Below are 21,093 nucleotides of genomic sequence, written 5' to 3' on the forward strand. Positions count from 1 at the left end.
ATCACGTTTCCAGATGACAACAGGTAGGCCTGATTACCAACAACGACAAGACAGCCTACAGGGAGGAGGTGAGGGCCCTGGCGGAGTGGTGCCAGAAAAATAACCGTATCCCTCAACGTCAACAAAATGAAGGAGCTGATCGTGGACTTCAGGAGACAGCAGAGAGAACACGCCCCCATCCACATTGACGGGGCCGCAGTGTAGAGGGTGAAAAGCTTCAAGTTCCCCGGCGTGCACATCACTGACAACCTGAAATGGTCCACCCAAACAGACAGTGTGGTGAAGAAGGCGCAACAGCGCCTCTTCAACCTCACTTGAAGAGGCGCTGTATCACTGCCTGGTACGTCAACTGCACCGTCCGCAACTGCAGGGCTCTCCAGAGGGTGGTGCGGTCTGTCCAACGCATCACCGGGGGCACACTGCCTGCCCTCCAGGACATCTACACCACCCGGTGTCACAGGAAGGCCAATAAGATCATCAAGGACCTCAGCCACCCAAGCCACGGCCTGTTCACTCCGCTACTATCCAGAAGGCGGAGACAGTACAGGTGCATCAAAGCTGGGACCGAGAGTCTGAAAAACAGCTTCGATCTCCTGGACATCTGACTGTTAAATAGTCACCACTAGCTGGCCTCCGCCCAGTACCCTGCCCTGAACTTAGTCACTGTTAGTTACTAGCCGGCTACCATCCGGTACTCTACCCTGCACCTACGAGACTGCTTCCCTATGTACAGTGCATTCGGAAAGTATTCAGACCCCTTGACTGTTTCCACATTTTGTTACGTTACAACCTTAATCTAAAATTGATTGAATCGTTTTTTTCCCTCATCAATCTACACACAATACCCCATAATGACAAAGCAAAAACAGGTTTTTAGGAATTTTTACAAAATAAAAAACAGAAATATCACATAAGTATTCAGACCCTTTACTCAGCACCTTTGGCAGCGATTATAACCTCGAGCCTTCTTGGGTATGACGCTACAAGCTTGGCACACCTGTATTTGGGGATTTTCTCCCATTCTCCTCTGCAGATCCTCTCAAGCTCTGTCAGGTTGGTTGGGAAGCGTCGCTGCACAGCTATTTTCAGGTCTCTCCAGAGATGTTACTTTGGGTTTAAGTCCGGGCTCTGTCTGGGCCACTCAAGGACATTCAGAGACTTGTCCCGAAGCCACTCCTGCGCTGTCTTGGCTGTGTGCTTAGGGTCATTGTCCTGTTGGAAGGTAAACCTTTACCCCAGTCTGAGGTCCTGAGTGCCCTGGAGCAGGTTTTCATCAAGGATCTCTCTGTACTTTGCTCCATTCAGCTTTTCCTTGATCCTGACTAGTCTCCCAGTCCCTGCCGCTGAAAAACATCCCCACAGCATGATGCTGCCACCACCATGCTTAACCATAGGGATGGTGCCAGGTTTCTTCCAGACGTGATGCTTGACATTCAGACCAAAGAGTTCAATCTTGGTTTCATCAGACCAGAGAATCTTGTTAGTCATGGTCTGAGAGTCCTTTAGGTGCCTTTTGACAAACTCCAAGCGGGCTGTCATGTGCCTTTTACTGTGGAGTGGCTTCCGTCTGGCCACTACCATAAAGGCCTGATTGGTGGAGTGCTGCAGAGATGGTTGTCCTTCTGGAAGGTTCTCCCATCTCCACAGAGGAACTCTGGAGTTTTGTCAGAGTGACCATCAGGTTCTTGATCACCTGACCAAGGCCCTTCTCCCCCGATTCCTCAGTTTGGCCGGGCGGCCAGCTCTAGGAAGAGTCTTGGTGGTTCCAAACTTCTTCCATTTAAGAATGATGGAGGCCACTGGGTTCTTGGGGACCTTCAATACTGCAGAAATGTTTTGGTACCCTTCCCCAGATCTATGCCTTGACACAATCCTGTGTCTGAGCTCTACGGACAATTCCTTCGACCTCATGGCTTGGTTTTTGCTCTGACATGCACTGTCAACTGTGGGACCTTATATAGACAGGTGTGTGCCTTTCCAAATCATGTCCAATCAATTGAATTTACACCATGTGGACTCCAATCAAGTTGTAGAAACATCTCAAGGATGATCAATTGAAACAGGATGCACCTGAGCTCAATTTTGAGTCTCATAGCAAAGGATCTGAATACTTATGTAAATAAGGTGTTTCTGAAAACCTGTTTTCGCTTTGTCATAATGGGTTAATGTGTGTAGATTGATGAGGAAATGTTTTTATTTAATCCATTTTAGAATAAGGCTGTAACGTAACAACATTTTGAAAAAGTCAAGGGGTCTGAATACTTTCCGAATGCACTGTACATAGGGAAGCAGTCTCGTAGGTGCAGGGTAATTTGTCTCCTTCCTTCATCTACACTGATTGAAGTGAATTTAACAAGTGACATCAGTAAGGGATCATAGCTTTCACTTGGTCAGTTTATGTCATGGAAAGAGCATGTGTTCCTGTTTTGTATGTATGGGTACACAACTAATACAATTTGATTTGCGTTCTCACTTCTCAAACTATGAGCAGATTTGAGTCATTCAGACAGAACATGCACCGTCGTTTCATCTTTCTTCCTACCCAAATTTCATCGCCATTGAGCTACAGTAGTTCTCATAGTAGCAGTAAACAGCAGCAAGCGATATGAGAGATGTGAAAGGGAGGGGAGTTACAGCCTTGCTGTATACAATCGTAGCAGTAGGATCAAGTTACAACACCATTTCTTGATAGATAGCTGAACTAGCCAATTTAGTTGTTTCTCATTTCTAATTTCGTCCTGGTAGCAGAGATGCGTCCTGATCAGCAAAAAAAACAAAATTTTTTCCAGATTACGGAAAATGACTAAAAATACTAGTTTCAAAAGCATCAGTGATCACAAATCATGGACGATGGACCCATTTGCACTGAATAGATTTTGTCATTAACATTTAAAAATGTAATTATATTAAATATCTGCCTAAAATATCAGCCATTGACCCCCAAAAATCGGTATCGGCATCGGCCCTAAAAAAATCCATATCGGTTGTTCTCTAACACACACACACACACACACACACACACCTGAAACAGTCATCCGGACCTTGATAAACCAACCAACCAACATACCCTGATGACATATTGTCCTCATCGTCTTACAGGAATTACTGCATAATAACAGTGAGATTTCCTCACAGAGGCATGTCATCTCATATGATGACATTTCCTCTGTAGCATGCCTCCTCTTTGTTGACACAAGTTCTCATTGTTCGAGGTTGTCAGAACTGAGTGGGGCGACAGAAGAGGTCCTGAAGACTGTGCTCCTATTCCAGCCAAGCACCCTGCTGGGCACATAGTGTGCAATGGATGTGATTGGACTAATTCACTTAACAGCCATTGTTTTTACAACAGCCTAAACCATCCTAAAGCATCCACTACACAGGGTCTTAAGACCCGTGTCACTGAAGGAAGTCACAAGGCTGTGGGCCCTCTTCATTAACATTTGCATAATGTTAGACAAATAAATACATTAGTTTGTGTACTGAGTACTCCTCTCTTTGTTTATGCTGATTTAAAAGTGACTTATTCCAAATTGTGTTGTGTTACAACCGGAATTCAAAATGGATTACATTAATTTTTCTCTCTCACCCATCTACACACAATACCCTATAACGACAAAGTGAAAACATGTTTTTAGAAATTGTTGCCAATTAACTGAATCTCATTTACATAAATGATCATTTACATAAGAATTCACAACCTTGAGTCAATACTTTGTAGAGCATCTTTAGCAGCGATTGCAGCTGTGAGTCTTTCTGGGTAAGTCTGTAAGAGCTTTCCACACCTGAATTGTACAATATTTGCACATTATTCTTTAAAACATTCTTCAAGCTGTCAAGTTGGTTGTTGATCATTGCTAGACAGCCATTTTCAAGTCTTGCCATGGATTTTCAAGCCAATTTAATTCAAAACTTTAACTAGGCTACTCAGGAACATTCAATGTCGTCTTGGTAAGCAACTCCAGTGTATATTTCACCTTGTGTTTTAGGTTATTGTCCTCCTCAAAGGTGAGTTTGTCTCCCAGTGTCTGTTGGAAAACAGCTTAGCTCTATTCCGTTTATTTTTATCCTAAAAAAAAACTCTTTAGTCCTTGCCGATGACAAGCATACCCATAACATGATGCAGCCACCACGATGCTTGAAAATATGATGAGTGGGACTCCGTGATGAGTTGTGTTGGATTTGCCCCAAACATAATGCATTGTATTCTGGACATTAAGTTCATATCTTTGCCACATTTTTTGCAATTTTACTTTATTGCCTTATTGCAAACCGGATGCATGTTTTGGAAAATATTCTGTATAGGCTTTCTTCTTTTCAATCTGTCATTTAGGTTAGTATTGTGGAGTAACTAGAATGTTATTGATCCATCCTCAGTTTTCTCCTCTCACAGCCATTAAACTCTGTAACTGTTTTAAAATCCTTGAGCGGTTTCCTTCATCTTTGGCAACTGAGTTAGGAAGGACGCCTGTATCTTTGTAGTCACTGGGTTTATTGATACACCATCCAAAGTGTAATTAATAAATTCACCATGCTCAAAAAGGGATACAATGTCTGCTTTTTTTATTTTTTTACCCATCTCCCAATCGGTGCCCTTCTTTGCGAGGCATTGGAAAACCTCCCTGGTCTTTGTGGTTGAATCTGTGTTTGAAATTCACTGCTAGACTGAGGGACTGTCACGATCGTCTATGTCGTCCAAGTATGACCAAGGCGCAGCGTGTCCAAGAAACATGACTTTATTCAAATAAACGTAACTATACTATACAAAACAAAAGACGACTCAATGAAGTCCACGGTACACTCACCGAAACGGAACAAAAACCCACAAACACAAGGTGAAAACACACAGTTTAAATATGGCTCCCAATCAGAGATAACGAGCCGACAGCTGACACTCGTTACCTCCGATTGGGAGTCACATGACTAATCAAAACCAACAAAACCAAACACACCCAATAACACAACATAACCTACCCAAAACCCAACAAAACGAACACACCCTGACTCAAAATACAAGTCCCGGAGCCAGAGTGTGACAGTACCCCCCCCTAAAGGCGCGGACTGCGACCGCGCCTCACAACCCCACAATAGGGGAGGGCTGGGTGGGTGTTGCTCCTCGGAGGCGGCTCCGGCTCCGGGCTTGACCACCACCCCACTATAGTCACTACCCACTCTCGTAGCCTCCTCCAAATGACCACCCTCCAATTTAACCCACCTGGATTAAGGGGCAGCACCGGACTAAGGGGTAGCACCGGACTAAGGGGCAGCACCAGGATAAGAGGCAGCACCAGGCTAAGGGGCAGCACCGGACTGAATGGCGGATCCTGGCTGGCTGGCTCTGGCGGATCCTGGCTGGCTGGCGGATCCTGGCTGGACGGCTCTGGCAGATCCTGGCTAGACGGCTCTGGCGGATCCTGGCTGGACGGCTCTGGCGGATCCTTGCTGGACGGCTCTGGCGGATCCTGGCTGGACGGCTCTGGCGGATCCTGGCTAGACGGCTCTGGCGGATCCTGGCTGGACGGCTCTGGCGGATCCTGGCTGGACGGCTCTGGCGGATCCTGGCTGGACGGCTCTGGCGGATCCTGGCTGGACGGCTCTGGCGGATCCCGGCTGGACGGCTCTGGCGGATCCTGGCTGGACGGCTCTGGCGGATCCTGGCTGGACGGCTCTGGCGGATCCTGGCTGGACGGCTCTGGCGGATCTGGCTGCTCATGGCTGGCTGACGGATCTGGCTGCTCATGGCTGGCTGACGGATCTGGCTGCTCATGGCTGGCTGACGGATCTGGCTGCTCATGGCTGGCTGACGGATCTGGCTGCTCATGGCTGGCTGACGGATCTGGCTGCTCATGGCTGGCTGACGGATCTGGCTGCTCATGGCTGGCTGACGGATCTGGCTGCTCGTGGCTGGCTGACGGATCTGGCTGCTCGTGGCTGGCTGACGGATCTGGCTGCTCATGGCTGGCGGAAGGCTCTGGCTGATCCTGTCTGGCGGAAGGCTCTGGCTGATCCTGTCTGGCGGAAGGCTCTGGCTGATCCTGTCTGGCGGAAGGCTCTGGCTGATCCTGTCTGGCGGAAGGCTCTGGCTGATCCTGTCTGGCGGAAGGCTCTAGCGGCTCCTGTCTGGCGGAAGGCTCTAGCGGCTCCGGTCTGGCGGGACGGCTCTGAAGGCTCATGGCAGACGGGGCGGCTTTGCAGGCTCAGTACAGACGGGCGGCTTTAGCGCCGTTGGGCAGACGGGCAGTTCAAGCGCCGTTGGGCAGACGGGCAGTTCAGGCGCCGTTGGGCAGACGGGCAGTTCAGGCGCCGTTGGGCAGACGGGCAGTTCAGGCGCCGTTGGGCAGACGGCAGACTCTGGCCGGCTGAGACGCACTGTAGGCCTGATGCGTGGGGCCGGAACTGGTGGTCCCGGGCTGAGGACACGCATCTCAGGGCTAGTTCTGGGAGCAGCAACAGGCCGGGCTGGGCTGGCGACGCACCCCGTAGGCTTCGTGCGTGGAGCAGGAACAGGCCGGGCTGGACTGGTGACGCACCCCGTAGGATTCGTGCGTGGAGCAGGAACAGGCCGGGCTGGGCTGGTGACGCACATCGTGGACCTGGTGCGTGGAGTAGGAACAGGCCGGTCCGTACCGGGAACACACACCACTGGCCTTAACTGGGGATCAGGAACGGGCCGGACCGGACTGGTAACACACCTCAGTCTCTCACGCCGTGCCACAACAACTTCCCTCCCTCTACTCGCCAATGGCTCCCGTAATCCGATAGCCTTCTCTCCACATCTCCCTGTGGCAGCCTGCTGCTGCCCAGGCGCCAAGCCATGTGCCCCCCCAAAAAATTTTTTTTGGGGTTGCCTCTCGTCCTTCCGACGATGGCCCTGCTGATGCCGTTGCTCCTCTCCTGCCAGGTTCTCCCCCTTCATCGCCCTCCGGTACCGGACGGCCTCCTCCTGCGTAATATGTCCCCAGCCGAGGAGGACATCCACCAGCGTTCTCTCCTTACCCGGCGCTTCCTCCCCAAGAAATTCTTGGGTAGTACTCTCGGGCTTCCAGCCTTGCCTCCGTGCTGCCTCCTCATATCGCCGCCTCTCGGCTTTAGCTGCCTCCAGCTCTTCACGAGGACGGCGATATTCTCCCGGTTGTGCCCAAGGCCCCTTACCATCCAGAATCTCCTCCCATGTCCATGAATCCTTTATGGGTGGATATAAATCCTGTGTAGGTGGATCCTGTTGCCGCTTGACACGCTGCTTGGTCCTTTTATGGTGGGTTTTTCTGTCACGATCGTCTATGTCGTCCAAGTATGACCAAGGCGCAGCGTGTCCAAGAAACATGACTTTATTCAAATAAACGTAACTATACTATACAAAACAAAAGACGACTCAATGAAGTCCACGGTACACTCACCGAAACGGAACAAAAACCCACAAACACAAGGTGAAAACACACAGTTTAAATATGGCTCCCAATCAGAGATAACGAGCCGACAGTTGACACTCGTTACCTCCGATTGGGAGTCACATGACTAATCAAAACCAACAAAACCAAACACACCCAATAACACAACATAACCTACCCAAAACCCAACAAAACGAACACACCCTGACTCAAAATACAAGTCCCGGAGCCAGAGTGTGACAGGGACCTTACAGATAATTGTACAGAGATGAGGTAGTCATTCAAAAATCAAGTTAAACACTATTGTTGCACACAGAGTGAGTCCACACAACTTATTATGTGACTTGTTAAGCACATTTCTACTCCTGAACTTATTTAGACTTGCCATAACAAAGGGGTTGAATACTGACTCAAGACATTTCAGCTTTTCATTTTTTCATTAATTTGTAAAAATGTCTAAATACAAAATTCCACTTTGACATTATGGAGTATTGTGTGTAGGCCAGTGAAACAAAAAAAAAATCAGGCTGTTACACAACAAAATGTGGAAAAAGTCAAGGGGTATGAATACTTTCTGAAGGCACTGTAAAGCCTTACCCTAAAGTGTCTGTCAGTTTTTATTCCAAAATGGCTTCTTTGGATTCATTAGGCTTATATCACATTGCATTATGAATACCCGTAGGTAAGATTTACCGCAGGGATTCTCGACAATGGGGAAATGTACATCACAGAGAGACACAGGTTCTGGCCTATATCCAAATGCACATAGTAGAAGAACTCACTTCTCATAATTTCCATTCATTTTGCAATACACACTCTCCCTCTCTGTCTGTCTGGCACTCAGACTCTCCTCCCACCTCTGAATCTATTTTGAACGACAAGAGAAGTCAATCATTAATCAGCGTGCTATTTGGACAGGCTCCCTCAACGGTGATAATCAACAGCACATGCTCACTGGACTGCCCCTAAAGCCTCTAATCAGTACACAAAGAGATAAAGATGCTCTTTCTCCGTCGCCAATACTCAGAGGCCCTGTTAATGAATGTGTTATGCCCAGAATTGTAGGATATTGATGTTTCATCACAAATCTGAATTTGAGTTGTAAGACATCCACTTGATAAGCCGCACCCCAGAAAAGTTTAAGTGAAACACTAATTCTGGCTTATTCTAAAATGGTGGCCCTCCAGAGTGTTCTGACTCTTGGCCAGGTCATAATTGCAATGACAGTTGGTTCTAAGTTGGCCCAATAATCGATTTGACAGAATTATTGGGGCAAAGTGTGCTCAACGATTCATGTGATATTGAAATGTGTTGTTCTCAACATGTGTTTTATGTCTGAATAACATTTCATTTTGAATAACATTCTGAATAACATTTCATTTTGACATTTGACATTTAAACAAATGTCAAATGATTTACATGTAGGACACTTTGAATCCGTATTAGCATATGTATGCATTTGCGGATGCCGGAGTGCACTATCAGTCATCATGTGCTGCTAGCCATCATGCTAGAGGCTTCAAGATTAGGTACAACTGGGGCTGTATCCTCAAAGCATCTCAGAAAAGGTCCTAGGAATCCTGTTAAAACCTGTTTTAAGACAACAACAAAAAGTGCAGCTTTGAGTAGGTTTTAGGATGATGTTAGTACCCCTTTACTGCAGTTAAATGACCTAGTGGCCTCATGGGTGGAATATTATTAATAAACATAAACATTTGTAAACGCCAAAAATTTGGTGTTTCTATGTCAAACTGTTTTGTTATATTTCAGTCTTCTGCGATGTATATAAAGTTTCATATTGGAATGCAAACTCAAAATTGAATACATTTAAACTCTATATCTGACATGGGACAGGTCTCTTCTTTTTTTAAGCCCATAACCATGTGTGTATGCTTTTGTTTCAAAGTAGATTTGTTTAAGAATACCAAGAAACACTCTGTGTGACCTTGATTTAGCCCACTGCAGTAAAAGGTTTAAGACACTGCCCAGAAAAAGTCTGAGCCAGGAGTAAAATCAACCCATAAAAGTTTATCTCAGCTGGTAATCACAACATTTTGAAGTACCGCAAATGAAAAATTGTGATGATGCTCATTGACATTGTAGCAAATTTTGGGGAATAACCAATTGTGATGAGGCATCACCAGCTGTGCACGGTGAATGTGACTGTCAAATGTTGCAATGGTAAAACGTTTGATATAATTTTCACCTGACACGATCACTTTGCCTACTCTTAATTCTTTGCTAATATGTTGGTGTGCATTTAAAAACACATTTCTTATCAGTTCTAATGGTTGTTAAAAGCTGAATTCTTTATAATATTACCGTTATATCAACACACTCGTCACTCCCGTTTGACAACTCTAAAACGCTTTGGCACAGTTGGCATCAAATCACTTGCCAAAATGTTGCATAAAACATTTGAAAGGTCTATCATTTTCATCAAACACAATCAAAGTTAACATAGGCCCTAGATGCCTTTAATTGCCAAATTTATAAGCATGCCCAATTTAGGCATATTTTTTAACAACATGTTATTGCGCTGCAAAGTGATAACTTGAAATAACATGATGTAGGTTAATTAAATAATCAAAAGAAAGATATGTGATTATTTGTTAGCCTATGTGGTTATTGCCTAGTCATATAATATAATGAGTTCCTGTGTGTTTCACCTTTAAACACTTTCACTGCCCTCAAGATATGGTCTTAATCAATGTTCTTAAAGGGATAGGATTAATTTGAACTCTTATTGATACACATAGAAAGTATACTATGGACTCAAAGAGTCAGTGATCCTACATATGGGCGTTTGTTTACTTAGCGACAGCTTAGAATTATTGAGTTCAAAACAAGTGGTAGGACCTCTGTTAGCATTCTCCAAGTAGCATGCGTAAATCACTTATCCCTTTTATCAGTGTTTAAAGTTAATCGGTGTATAAAAGATGAACCGTAGTGGTTCGTTTGAAGTTTCAGCTTGCTTTTCTGTTGACTTGAACTAAAGATGAGGATGCATATTTGTTACAATTAAAGGGCAACTGCGCCACATTTCAACCTCATATTCATTATCTCCAGCACCAAAGCAGTGTCCACATACATGTGAAAACAGTGCGTTTCTATGATCTGTGGTTAAGAATATAAGAAGAAAGGTCCTAAAAAATGCTTCTCTGTGACTTCACAGGGTAGGATTAAAAGTAAGAAAAACAGTGATTTTTCAAACCTGGAACGAGTTTCTAGCCAGAGAGAGGGTATTTTCTTGCTACCCACATCCCAATCTCATAGTGTTTGAAAATCACTCTTTTTAAAATGTTTTAACTTATGATGATGTCATCGGGTAGAACTTTTTAATGTTATATTTTTTTTCTACAGAATGTAGAAATGCGTTGTTTTCACATATGTAGACACTGGTTTGGTGCTGGAGATAGTGAATATGAGGTTGAAAAGTGGCGAAGTTGCCCTTTAAGCCAACAGCTATGCAAATGACATGGATATTTTGGATAGTTTGAACCTCTACAGATGTGTTCTATCAAAAGGAAGTGTGACTATGGAAGCGTGACCAAGACTGTTAAGAGTTCACTGGGACTGTGAGACAGTAAAGATTGAGAACGACTACACGTGGCGATTTGGCCCTGGAGACAGCCACTTTTGGCAGTGGGAAAAAGCCATCTGCCTGTGTTAGCCTTCCCATTGAAGAGTAGTAGCACGCAAGAATGGGAGGAGAGAGAGAGAGAGAGACAAAGAGAGAGTAATGCCAGAACATGTTAGAGAACCTAAAAAGTTACATTTGATTAAATCCATAAAACTAACAATGAGTGTCGCATGAGATGGATATCTTTAAGCTTCTCTTCACCTGAGAAAGATATTGAAACATTTGTGTGTTTAAAAAGTTGGTGAGTTATAACTGTTCTTTTTGTGTAATTTTCAGTATTCTCATGTTTCTTCCCAAGCACCTGTCATTATATTGATATGCCGTGTGCATATTCTATTTCACCCAGCACCGAATGTGCTGTAAACGACCGGTTGGGGAACAAACATTTTTGGAAGCAGTATAAGAAAGAGAATACTCATTACATTGGGAATGGGAACACTTTGCCTAGCGTCCTCTAGTTCTGCACACACACAGCCGAGAACACAAAGGCCAACATGGCACGTGGGGAAGCAGCATCCCACTGCTGTGTATTTAAAGACCTTGAAACGGCAGCTCCACCAGTTAATGATTGGCCAGTGCAGTGAAAGTGGGCACTTATTGCAGGAAACTACAAAAGCCTTTGGAGTCGTATCTCCAAGCTGACATTAATGGTATAGGCCTGTGTCTAAAGAGACAGGTTAATGCAGTTTTTGTCTGGTGTAGAAGAGATAGGCTACGCACACAGACACACACGCACACACACACACACACACACACACACACACACACAAACACACACACACAGTATTCACTCCAATGGGTCTGCAAAAATAGCTTTTTGAATTTGCCAAAATTTTATGGTCGTTATAATTCTATGACAAAGCAAAGAAATAACTCTCTCCTCTCAGCAGTCCTGCTCCTGTCTCTTTTGTGGCTCCAGGGCGGCACACTACCTCCCCAGGGACACCACCCTCTGTGTGGGCACGTCGGCGGCCAGGGCTGAGTCCCACCAGCTGTACTCGGGCGAGAGGACACATGTGGGCCTGCGGTTGATCAGGTAGCGGTTCAGGTAGCTCTCCTCCAGTCCCCGAGCCCTCAGCCCCTTCTCCTGATCCTGGAGGATGAGCTGGGAGCAGGCCCGGGCCATGGCGTACACCTCAGCGCACAGACCCCCGTACAGCTCCGACGTGTAGTAGTAGTCGCCCTCGGCCTCCTCCACGTGGGCCAGCGAGGCGGGCTCGCGCTCGTACGGGAAGGTGTGGCGGGGCATGCCGTAGAGCTCCGGGTGCAGCGCAGCCACCAGCTCCCCCAGGATCTCAACTCCCACCGGGGCCACCAGCTCCTGGTCCACGTCCATGCAGAAGACGTACTCCACCTCGTTCCTGACCAGCTCTTTAATGGTGGCCGCCAGCAGGGCCATGCGGCGTTGGGCTAGATTCTCCCAGCCGGACATCTCCGCCACAGGGACCACCTTCAGCTCTCTGCCGGGGCCCAGCGGCGGCGGGGGATCCAGGGCGCGAGGGCTGTCCGTAAGGACGTAGTAGACCACGGTGTTACCTGGCAGGAAGTAGAGCTCGGCCGAGGAGAGGAAGCGGCGCAGGAAGTGGCCGTAGGGCCCCACGGCGAGCGTCAGCAGGCCTGTGCGGATGCTCCGGTGGGCGAACTCGGCCCTCCGCCACGCTGAGCCTTCGGAGTCGCCCCACACCAGAGGAGCGCCCCAGGATGTCTCCAGGGGGAGGCGCTGTTGCTGTTCCTCCACGCTGCCCACCCCCATGTCTCTGACCTCACTTCCTGTGTCCGCCTCCAGAGAAAGAGGAAGAGGGGGCGTGTCCACCCTGACCACTGCTCTCCTCCCTCTTAAGAAGTCTGAGGAGAAAAAAAAGTAAACAATTTGTCAACCATGTTCATAACGTGCAACTTATTCACTTTTACAGATTGATTACATAGAAACACATACGAACAAATCAAATATTTAGTGTGAGTGGTTCTATTACAATGTGAAGCAATAAGAGCAGTGCGCTTTTCTAATGAAGTTTAGAATGTATTGAGTTGGTCTTAATTATTTTCATCTGTCCATATTACCACAGAATGTTTGGAAAGACGTGTCACCGAATTGTTTGTCAGTATATTTTCTTATCAGACTGCTGAAAATGGCTGCAATGAAGTGATGTTACAGCACGAAATGTACCCTGACAAAAAGAGTCTTAAGTACTCTGAGATTGGCTTTGTGTTCAAGGCAGTGCATGCATTCTCCATTCTTCACTTCCTGGGCACAGAATGTGATGAGAGAACAAATACTGACGTAACACTCACATACGAGCAGAGATAGGAGCAGACAGTACAGGACCAGCTGCTTCTTGGTCACTCCGACTGACCCTGTTGGAGATAACACAACATAGCCTACTGGTTAACACACGCACGCACGCGCGCGCACGCACGCACGCACGCACGCACGCACGCACGCACACACACACACACACACACACACACACACACACACACACACACACACACACACACACACACAAACAAACAAACACAAACACATCAAACTTACCACACTGGTTACATCAGCCTAGAATACACAGTAATGGATCTGTGGCCCTTTTGATTCGTAGAGTGAGAGTATACATTCCTATCTTATTTACTGCAGTGGGCTAAATCAGGGTCACACAGAGTGTTTCCTGGTAGTTTTAAACAAATCTATTTTGAAACAAAAGTATACACCTCGCACACATGGTGATGAGCTTAAGAAAAAGAAGATACCTGTACCATGTCAGATATAGAGTTGTTTTGGTGGGATGGAGTTTGGCCTGCCTGGTGACATCACCAGGCAGTAAATTAGTTAATAGACCAATAAGAAAGAGAGTTCCAAAACTCTCTGCCAATAACAGCTCGTTTTCAGTTTTCCCCTCCCCACTCAGAACACACTCAGACAGTCCTAGCAAAATGTTTGCTTAAAAAATATATATTTTCTCTTTGCTAAACAGCTATTTTTTAATATATTTTTTTATAATTTTAATTGAAAACAATCACAGTAAGGTACTTAATTGTTACCCAGAAATGCATAACAGCTGCATTGGGCCTTTATGTACACAGCTTACAAATGTCTCAGTGGCTCTGAAAATGAAGCACTGATGAGGGAAGAAATGTTACAAGTCCACGTTGGGAATGAGAAGAATGCACTTACACACTGGAAGCGTGACAACTTGCAATTATTTTAGTAGTGAAAGTCTCTCTCGGTATCATTACAGAACTTGTAGGCTGTGTCACCCAAGGCTACTTTCTAAATGTGCCTGCTTCATGTAGGCCTACATCGTGTCCTGAAAGTCTTGTAGTCAGTGAGTTACCAAGATCTAATCTAAGAAACAAACTGTAAAATCAGGACACCAGGGTTGTGTTCATTAGGGGACACTGTAAAAAACCTTTTGCAATAGAAAATGAAAACAAGTGTTTCTTTTTGGGTCTCCTGTTTCACTCCGTTTTGCAGTGCTTTCTTCTGGTTCATGCCTACTGAACATGTTGATTGCTTTGGATAGGACAGTATGAGGTTAAAACATAGTGAACAAAAAAAACATCTCTCATTCTCCTCCATTTCGCAACTGGAAAAGCCATTACCTCTTTTCTAATTGCCTGCGATGTGAGGATTCACAGAGAAAGGAAAGGGAGGTATAGAGAGAAATAGAGAGAGAGCGCGAGAGAGAGAGAGAGAGAGAGAGAGAGAGAGAGAGAGAGAGAGAGAGAGAGAGCGAGAGAGAGAGAGAGGAAAAGGAGAAGTGAAGGTGCGTTGGTGGCTGAGTTGTACTGACCTGAGAGCAGTTTGCAGAGTGGGAACAGCACCATGTTCTGGACAGACAAGAGGCTGCAGCAGGACCTGGCTCTGGGCTGAGGCCTGGATGGCTGCCAGGATACTCCTATTATGTATCTTTCTCTCTCTTTCTCTATCTCTCTCTCTCTCTCTCTCTCTCTCTCTCTCTCTCTCTCTCTCTCTCTCTCTCTCTCTCTCTCTCTCTCTCTCTCTATGTCTAGCACTTTTTAAGATATCAATATTGTCTTTCTCCGTCGTCTGTATTCATGTTTTCCTCTCTCATATCCCACTCCCTCGTCTTTCCTCCTCTCTTTCTTTTCTCCTCCTCTCTTTTCACTCTTTCCCCTTCAGGCTTCTGGATGCTTCTCATCTGGAGCATGCCCAAAGCAACCAGATGTTATGGGAATCTGGGCAGATGGGATGAGTTTGGAGATAAGATATGGAGAGGAAAGGAGATGAGAAGGAGTGGAAGAGAATAAAGAAGAGAGGAGGGAGGGTGCCTTCATATGACACAACATGAGGCCTTCATTTAATTGTTTACAAGAAAATAAATGCATGAATGTTGTGGTAGCCTTAAGATAAGAGAGGTGGGCCAGTAACCTGAGGTTTGCCTGCCTGAATCCCAGGGCTGATGGGGTTAATCTTTCAGGAGTGAGCTGCAGGGATCTTTTTGGGGCCCTAAGCGAGATTTGGTTGCAGTTAAAGTTAATTTCCTGAAATTCTAAAAAATTTGCCATTACTTATGCCATTTGATTGGATAATGTGACAGATGGTGGTTTCATAACGATAACAACTAATACATTCTGTTTTGTTATTATTATTATTCTTGGTTTTCCATCTTGGATAATGGAGGATCAAGAAAATTGTATTTGGGTGAGTAATTACCTTTTTGTATTTTTTGCTTATTGAGATCTACCTGGGTTTACACAGCCCTGCCTCCTCCCACAATACTGTGTTTCTGCCATAGAACCTAATGTTGGTCTCGCTGAAAAAACATACATTGAATTCATTACCAGAAATGGGCCAATAAAACATGCTATCAATGAAGCTAAACAGATCCCATCGGTGCCCACAGTCCCTACATGAGAGATAAGATTGATTGACTCACCTTTCTGTTTTACACCATAGTGTCAGGTTAATCGTTTTTACAACATAAAGATGGTCATCACAATATGAAGATGACCATCACAAGGTCAGCGATCAATAAATCAAAAGATTCCCATTGCTCTCCCTCAGAGATGAAGTTGGAAGAATAACTAAATGAGATATACAGGCTGCCAGAAACTAGAAGACAGACAGATTTGAGGAGATGAGGAAGGCATCGAGGGAATCTGAAGAGAAGCTTGAAGGGAAGGACTCAACTCTGGAGGACAGAAATAAAGGAATTAAAGATGCCAGGATCTTAAGCCCAACAAATCCGTAACATATTGCACAAATTGGATTAGTAACGTATCACACAAATTGCAAAATTCGTAACATATCACACGAAATGGATGATGTAGTACAGAATTGGATGACGTAGTACACAAAAAACGGGGACCCGTTTTGGCTCGTTAACACCCCTTTCAAAACTACTGGCTGAAATTATACAAATGTTAGAGAGTGCATCTTTAAGGCCACAGAGGGCAGCCTAGAAAAAACTACAAAGCAACTGAATGAGAACATCAAACACCTTCAGGAGAAAGACACACAACTGGATGATATGACCAAGCAAGTGAGAGAGAAGGAGAGACTACTGGAAAACACTGTCAAAGAGGTGGAGAAAAGTAAGAGAGAACTGGAGGCACTGGGGAAGGACCTGGAGGACAAGTACAGCCAAGTAGAGAACTTTAGAGTCCTACTGCAGGAAGAATACATTCAACTAGAAGCCAGGAACCACAGACTGGGAGAGAAGGTCAACCTATTGGAAGAGCGAGAGATAAACAAGTGCAGGATGTCAGCAATGAAAATGCAAAACTGAGTAAGATTATTAAAACCATTTCATCACCATCTTTACTGTACGGTGTACTTTCCTCAACTAGGTTATTGAAGTTGACTCTCCTCAAAGTTACCAATACGGTTGAACATCACTTCATACTTTCTATCTGCCTAATATTTCTGCCTAATGTTAGTTCTCCTCTGTCATTTCAGCTAAACAGATACAGTTAATTCGGAAAATATTCAGACCCCTTTACTTTTTCTACATTTTGTTACGTTACGGCCTTATTCTAAAATTGATTAAATAGTTTTTTTCCTCATCAATCTACAAACAATACCCCATAATGACGAAGTAGAAACAGGTTTTGAGGATTTTTTTCTAATGTATAAAAAAAAAGAAAATGGAAATATTCAGTACTTCGTTTAAGCACCTTTGGCAGCGATTACAGCCTTGAGTCTTCTTGGGTATGACGCTACAAGCTTGGCACACCTGTATTTGGGGAGTTTCTCCCATTCTTCTCTGCAGATCCTCTCAAGCTTTGTCAGGTTGGATGAGGAGCATCGCTGCACAGCTCTTTTCAGGTCTCTCTGGTGATAAATGAGCAAGCCTTCCTTCATGACATGGCCTCTGTAAATTGGTATAGAATCAGCTTGATCCCCTCTGTCGAAGACGCTTGGACCTTATTTTTTGATATTTTCAGTGGTATCATTAACAAAAACGCCCCCATAAAGAAAATGAGAATTGAAAACAGGTTCAGCCCCTGGTTCGACCATGATCTGGCCACCTCAATAATTCAATTTGGCGAAAGGCTCGGCACACGCATACTCAGGCTGACTGGCTATCATTCAGGCAAATGAGAAATAACTGCACTCAGGCTATCTGGAAGGCTATAGCTAGTTACTATAAGAAGTAGTTCTCACTCTGTGGGTCTAACCCCAAGAAGTTCTGGAAAACGGTGAAAGACCTGGAGAATAAACCCTCCTCCTCACAGCTGCCCATGTCCCTTAATGTTGATGATGTAGTTGTTGCTGACAAGGAGCGCATGGCAGAGCTTTTTAATCACCACTTCATTAAGTCAGGATTCCTATTTGACTCAGCCATGCCTCATTGCCAGTCCAACATTTCCTCATCTCCCACCCCTTCTAATGCGACTAGCCCCGATGCTCCTCCCTCTTTTCCCCTGCATCGCTACAAAGTTTCTCCCTGCAGGCAGTCACTGAGTCTGAGGTGCTAAAGGAGCTCTTTAAACTTGACCCCAAAAAAACATCTGGGTGATGGTTTGGTATTTGGTATTTTATTAGGATCCCCATTAGCTGTTGCAAAAGCAGCAGCTACTCTTCCTGGGGTCCACACAAAACATGAAATATGACATAATACAGAACATTAATAGACAAGAACAGCTCAAGGACAGAACTACATACTTTTTTTTTTTTAAGCACACGTAGCCTACATATCAATACATACACACAAACTATCTAGGTCAAATAGATGGTTTAGATCCTTTCTTCTTTAAGGTTGCAGCCCCTATCATCGCTGAGCCTATCTCTCACCTTTTGAACCTGTTCCCATTGCTTGGAAGGCAGCCACAGTGCATCCTTTATTTAAAGGGGGAGATCAAGCTGATCCTAACTGTTATAGGCCAATTTCTATTTTGCCCTGTTTATCAAAAGTGTTGGAAAAACTTGTCAATAATCAACTGACTGGCTTTCTTGATGTCTATGTATTTTTTCTGGTTTGCAATCTGGTTTTCGCTCAGGTTATGGATGTGTCACTGCAACCTTAAAGGTCCTAAATTATTTTACCATTGCCCTTGATTCTAAGCAATGTTGTCCTGCTATTTTTATTGACTTGGCCAAAGCTTTTGATACGGTTGACCATTCCATTCATGTGGGCTGGCTAAGGAGTATTGGTGTCTCTGAGGGGTCTTTTGCCTGGTTTGCTAACTACCTCTCTCAAAGAGTTCAGTGTATAAAGTCACAACATCTGCTGTCTCAGCCACTGTCTGTCACCAAGGGAGTACATCACGGCTCGATCCTAGGCCCCACACTCTTCTCAATTTACATCAACAACATAGCTCAGACAGTTGATACAGTCTTATACTCAGCTGGCCCCTCCCCAAATCTTGTGTTAAACGCTCGACAACAAAGCTTTCTCTGCCCTTAGCCTTGTTCTGAACACCTCCGAAACAAAGGTAATGTGGTTCGGTAAGAAGAATGCCCCTCTCCCCATTTTATTTTTTAATCTCAGCCCCTGTCCCCACAGGAGGCCTTTTCCCTTTTGGTAGGCCGTCATTGTAAATAAGAATTTGTTCTTAATTGACTTGCCTATTTAAATAAAGGTAAAAAAGAAAAAGAAAATGTTCGATCATGTTCAAGTCCGGGCTCTCAGAGGCTTCGGGACATTCAAAGACTTGTCCCAAAGCCACTCCTGTGTTGTCTTGGCTGTGTGCTTAGGGTCATTGTCCTGTTGGAAGGTGAACCTTCGCCCCAGTCTGAGGTCCTGAGCGCTCTGGAGTAGGTTTTCATCAAGGATCTCTCTGTACTTTGCTCCGTTCACCTTTCATTCGATCCTGACTAGTCTCCCAGTCCCTGCTACTGAAAAACATCCCCACAGCATGATGCTGCCACCACCATCCTTCACCGTGGGGATGGTGCCAAGTTTCCTCCAGACGTGACGTTTGGCATTCAGGCCAAAGAGTTCAATCTTTGTTTCATCAGACCAGAGAATCTTGTTTCTCATGGTCTGAGAGGCCTTTAGGTGCCTTTTGGCAAACTCCAAGCGGGTATTTCTATTTTTTATTTTTAATACATTTGAAAACATTTCTAAAAACCTGTTTTTGCTTTGTCGTTATGAGGTATTGTGTTTAGATTGATGAGGATAAAAATAAAAATAAAAAATCAATTTCAGATTAAGGCTGTAACGTATCAAAATGTGGAAAAAGGGAAGGGGTCTGAATACTTTCCGAATGCACTGTATGTGATATGAAGACTGAGGTAGAGAGACTGAGAAGAGAGACCTCAGCCCAGATGAATGGTGAGTGAGAGACGGTATATGTGATACACATTAACATGAGCATTTCACTAGAAACCCAGAACTACCTTTAAGTAAGCCAGCCTTCATGTGTTACTGAGGTAAATGTTTCCATTCTAAATGGTTGTTATTTGTTGTGTTTCAGTGAGTTAATGATGTTGTCCTATTAGTCTCCAACTGAAAGTTAGAGGTAGTTTACTGAGCCAATGCTAACTAGCATTAGCGGAATGACTGGAAGTATGTGGTAACTGCTAGCATGCTACATAAAAATGGTATCTATGAGTTAATCTGACTCTGGGGAAGTAGATAATGGGCTTCATTGCCAAAATCCTGAAGTATCTCTTTAAATGTGTCTCTGATGAGTCAGTGTGTTGACCAGTGTCCTGTGTGTTATGTTTCAGTGGGAGGAGAGACCTCACATACAGACCCCACACTTCCACTGAGGAGAATAAACAGCATGGAGTTAAATCCTCCATGCAGTGAGTTAATTATGTTGCTTTCACTATGTTCTTTGGGTCCACCCTGCAGAGAGTCAGTGTGTTGAGCAGTGCTGTGTTGTGTTGCAGTGGGAGGAGAGAGCAGCAGTCCAGACTCCCCAGTGTCTCCCAGTGTGTCTGAGCTGAGACTGGTGCTGCTGGGGAGGACTGGGGCTTGGAAAAGTACAGCAGGAAACACCATCCTGGGCAGAGAGGAGTTTGGGGCCCAGGCCCTCTGAAGTAACACCATCCTGGGCAGAGAGGAGTTTGGGGCCCAGGCCAGCCCCTCTGCAGTAACCCAGAAGAGTGTAAGGGGAGAGGGGGACGTATGTGGGAGACATATGGAGTGATTTCAGTTCAAACAGAAATTGTGTTTGAATTTTATAATTTTGAATTTGTGTTAGGATATTGAATTTGAATTCAATATTTTTGAATTCTTAATGCACAAATTGAATCATTAAATTCCTAAACTGAACTTGTAATTCATGATTCGAAACTGAATTGAATTAATATTGCATTCAGTTTTAATATTCAATTTCAATTTAATTCAATATTCAAATTCATTTTTCAAATTCACTTTCTAAATTCATTTTCAAAATTCAGTAAGGATGACCCCATTTAGTTGACTGGTCGATTGTTTGGTCCATAGGCTGTTGGTCGACCGAGATTCCTTTAGTCAAGCAGTAGCAAAAAAAGACACCTGTCTGATACGTGCCTGTCTGAGTGGACTAATCCATTGTGGAGGCCGTGGGGATGGCACAGTCCATCACTCTAAGACATGTGTGTCACACCCTGGCTCTGGGGACTCTATATGTTGAGCCAGGGTGTGTAGATTCATTGTGTTTGTGTACTGT

The 21,093-nt window shown here is 44.8% G+C and overlaps 1 protein-coding gene across 1 annotated transcript; it reads right to left on the reverse strand.

Moving 5' to 3' along the window:
* Positions 1–11,775: 11,775 nt before the first annotated feature.
* On the reverse strand, positions 11,776–13,664 carry LOC121575997 (globoside alpha-1,3-N-acetylgalactosaminyltransferase 1-like). The gene is made up of 3 exons (XM_041889297.2): positions 13,565–13,664; positions 13,321–13,383; positions 11,776–12,873 (listed from the first exon to the last, which is right to left on the reverse strand). Exon 3 carries the CDS (start codon positions 12,779–12,781, stop codon positions 11,957–11,959), a length of 825 nt encoding a protein of 274 aa, XP_041745231.1. The 5' UTR covers positions 12,782–12,873; positions 13,321–13,383; positions 13,565–13,664; the 3' UTR covers positions 11,776–11,956.
* Positions 13,665–21,093: the final 7,429 nt, after the last annotated feature.

This window comes from Coregonus clupeaformis, chromosome 10, assembly GCF_020615455.1.
Source record: "Coregonus clupeaformis isolate EN_2021a chromosome 10, ASM2061545v1, whole genome shotgun sequence".
Classification (NCBI taxonomy): Eukaryota; Metazoa; Chordata; class Actinopteri; order Salmoniformes; family Salmonidae; genus Coregonus; species Coregonus clupeaformis.

Excerpts from the sequence above, each read along its gene's own strand:
- LOC121575997 (XM_041889297.2), bottom strand. The coding sequence starts at position 12,781 with ATGGGGGTGGGCAGCGTGGAGGAACAGCAACAGCGCCTCCCCCTGGAG.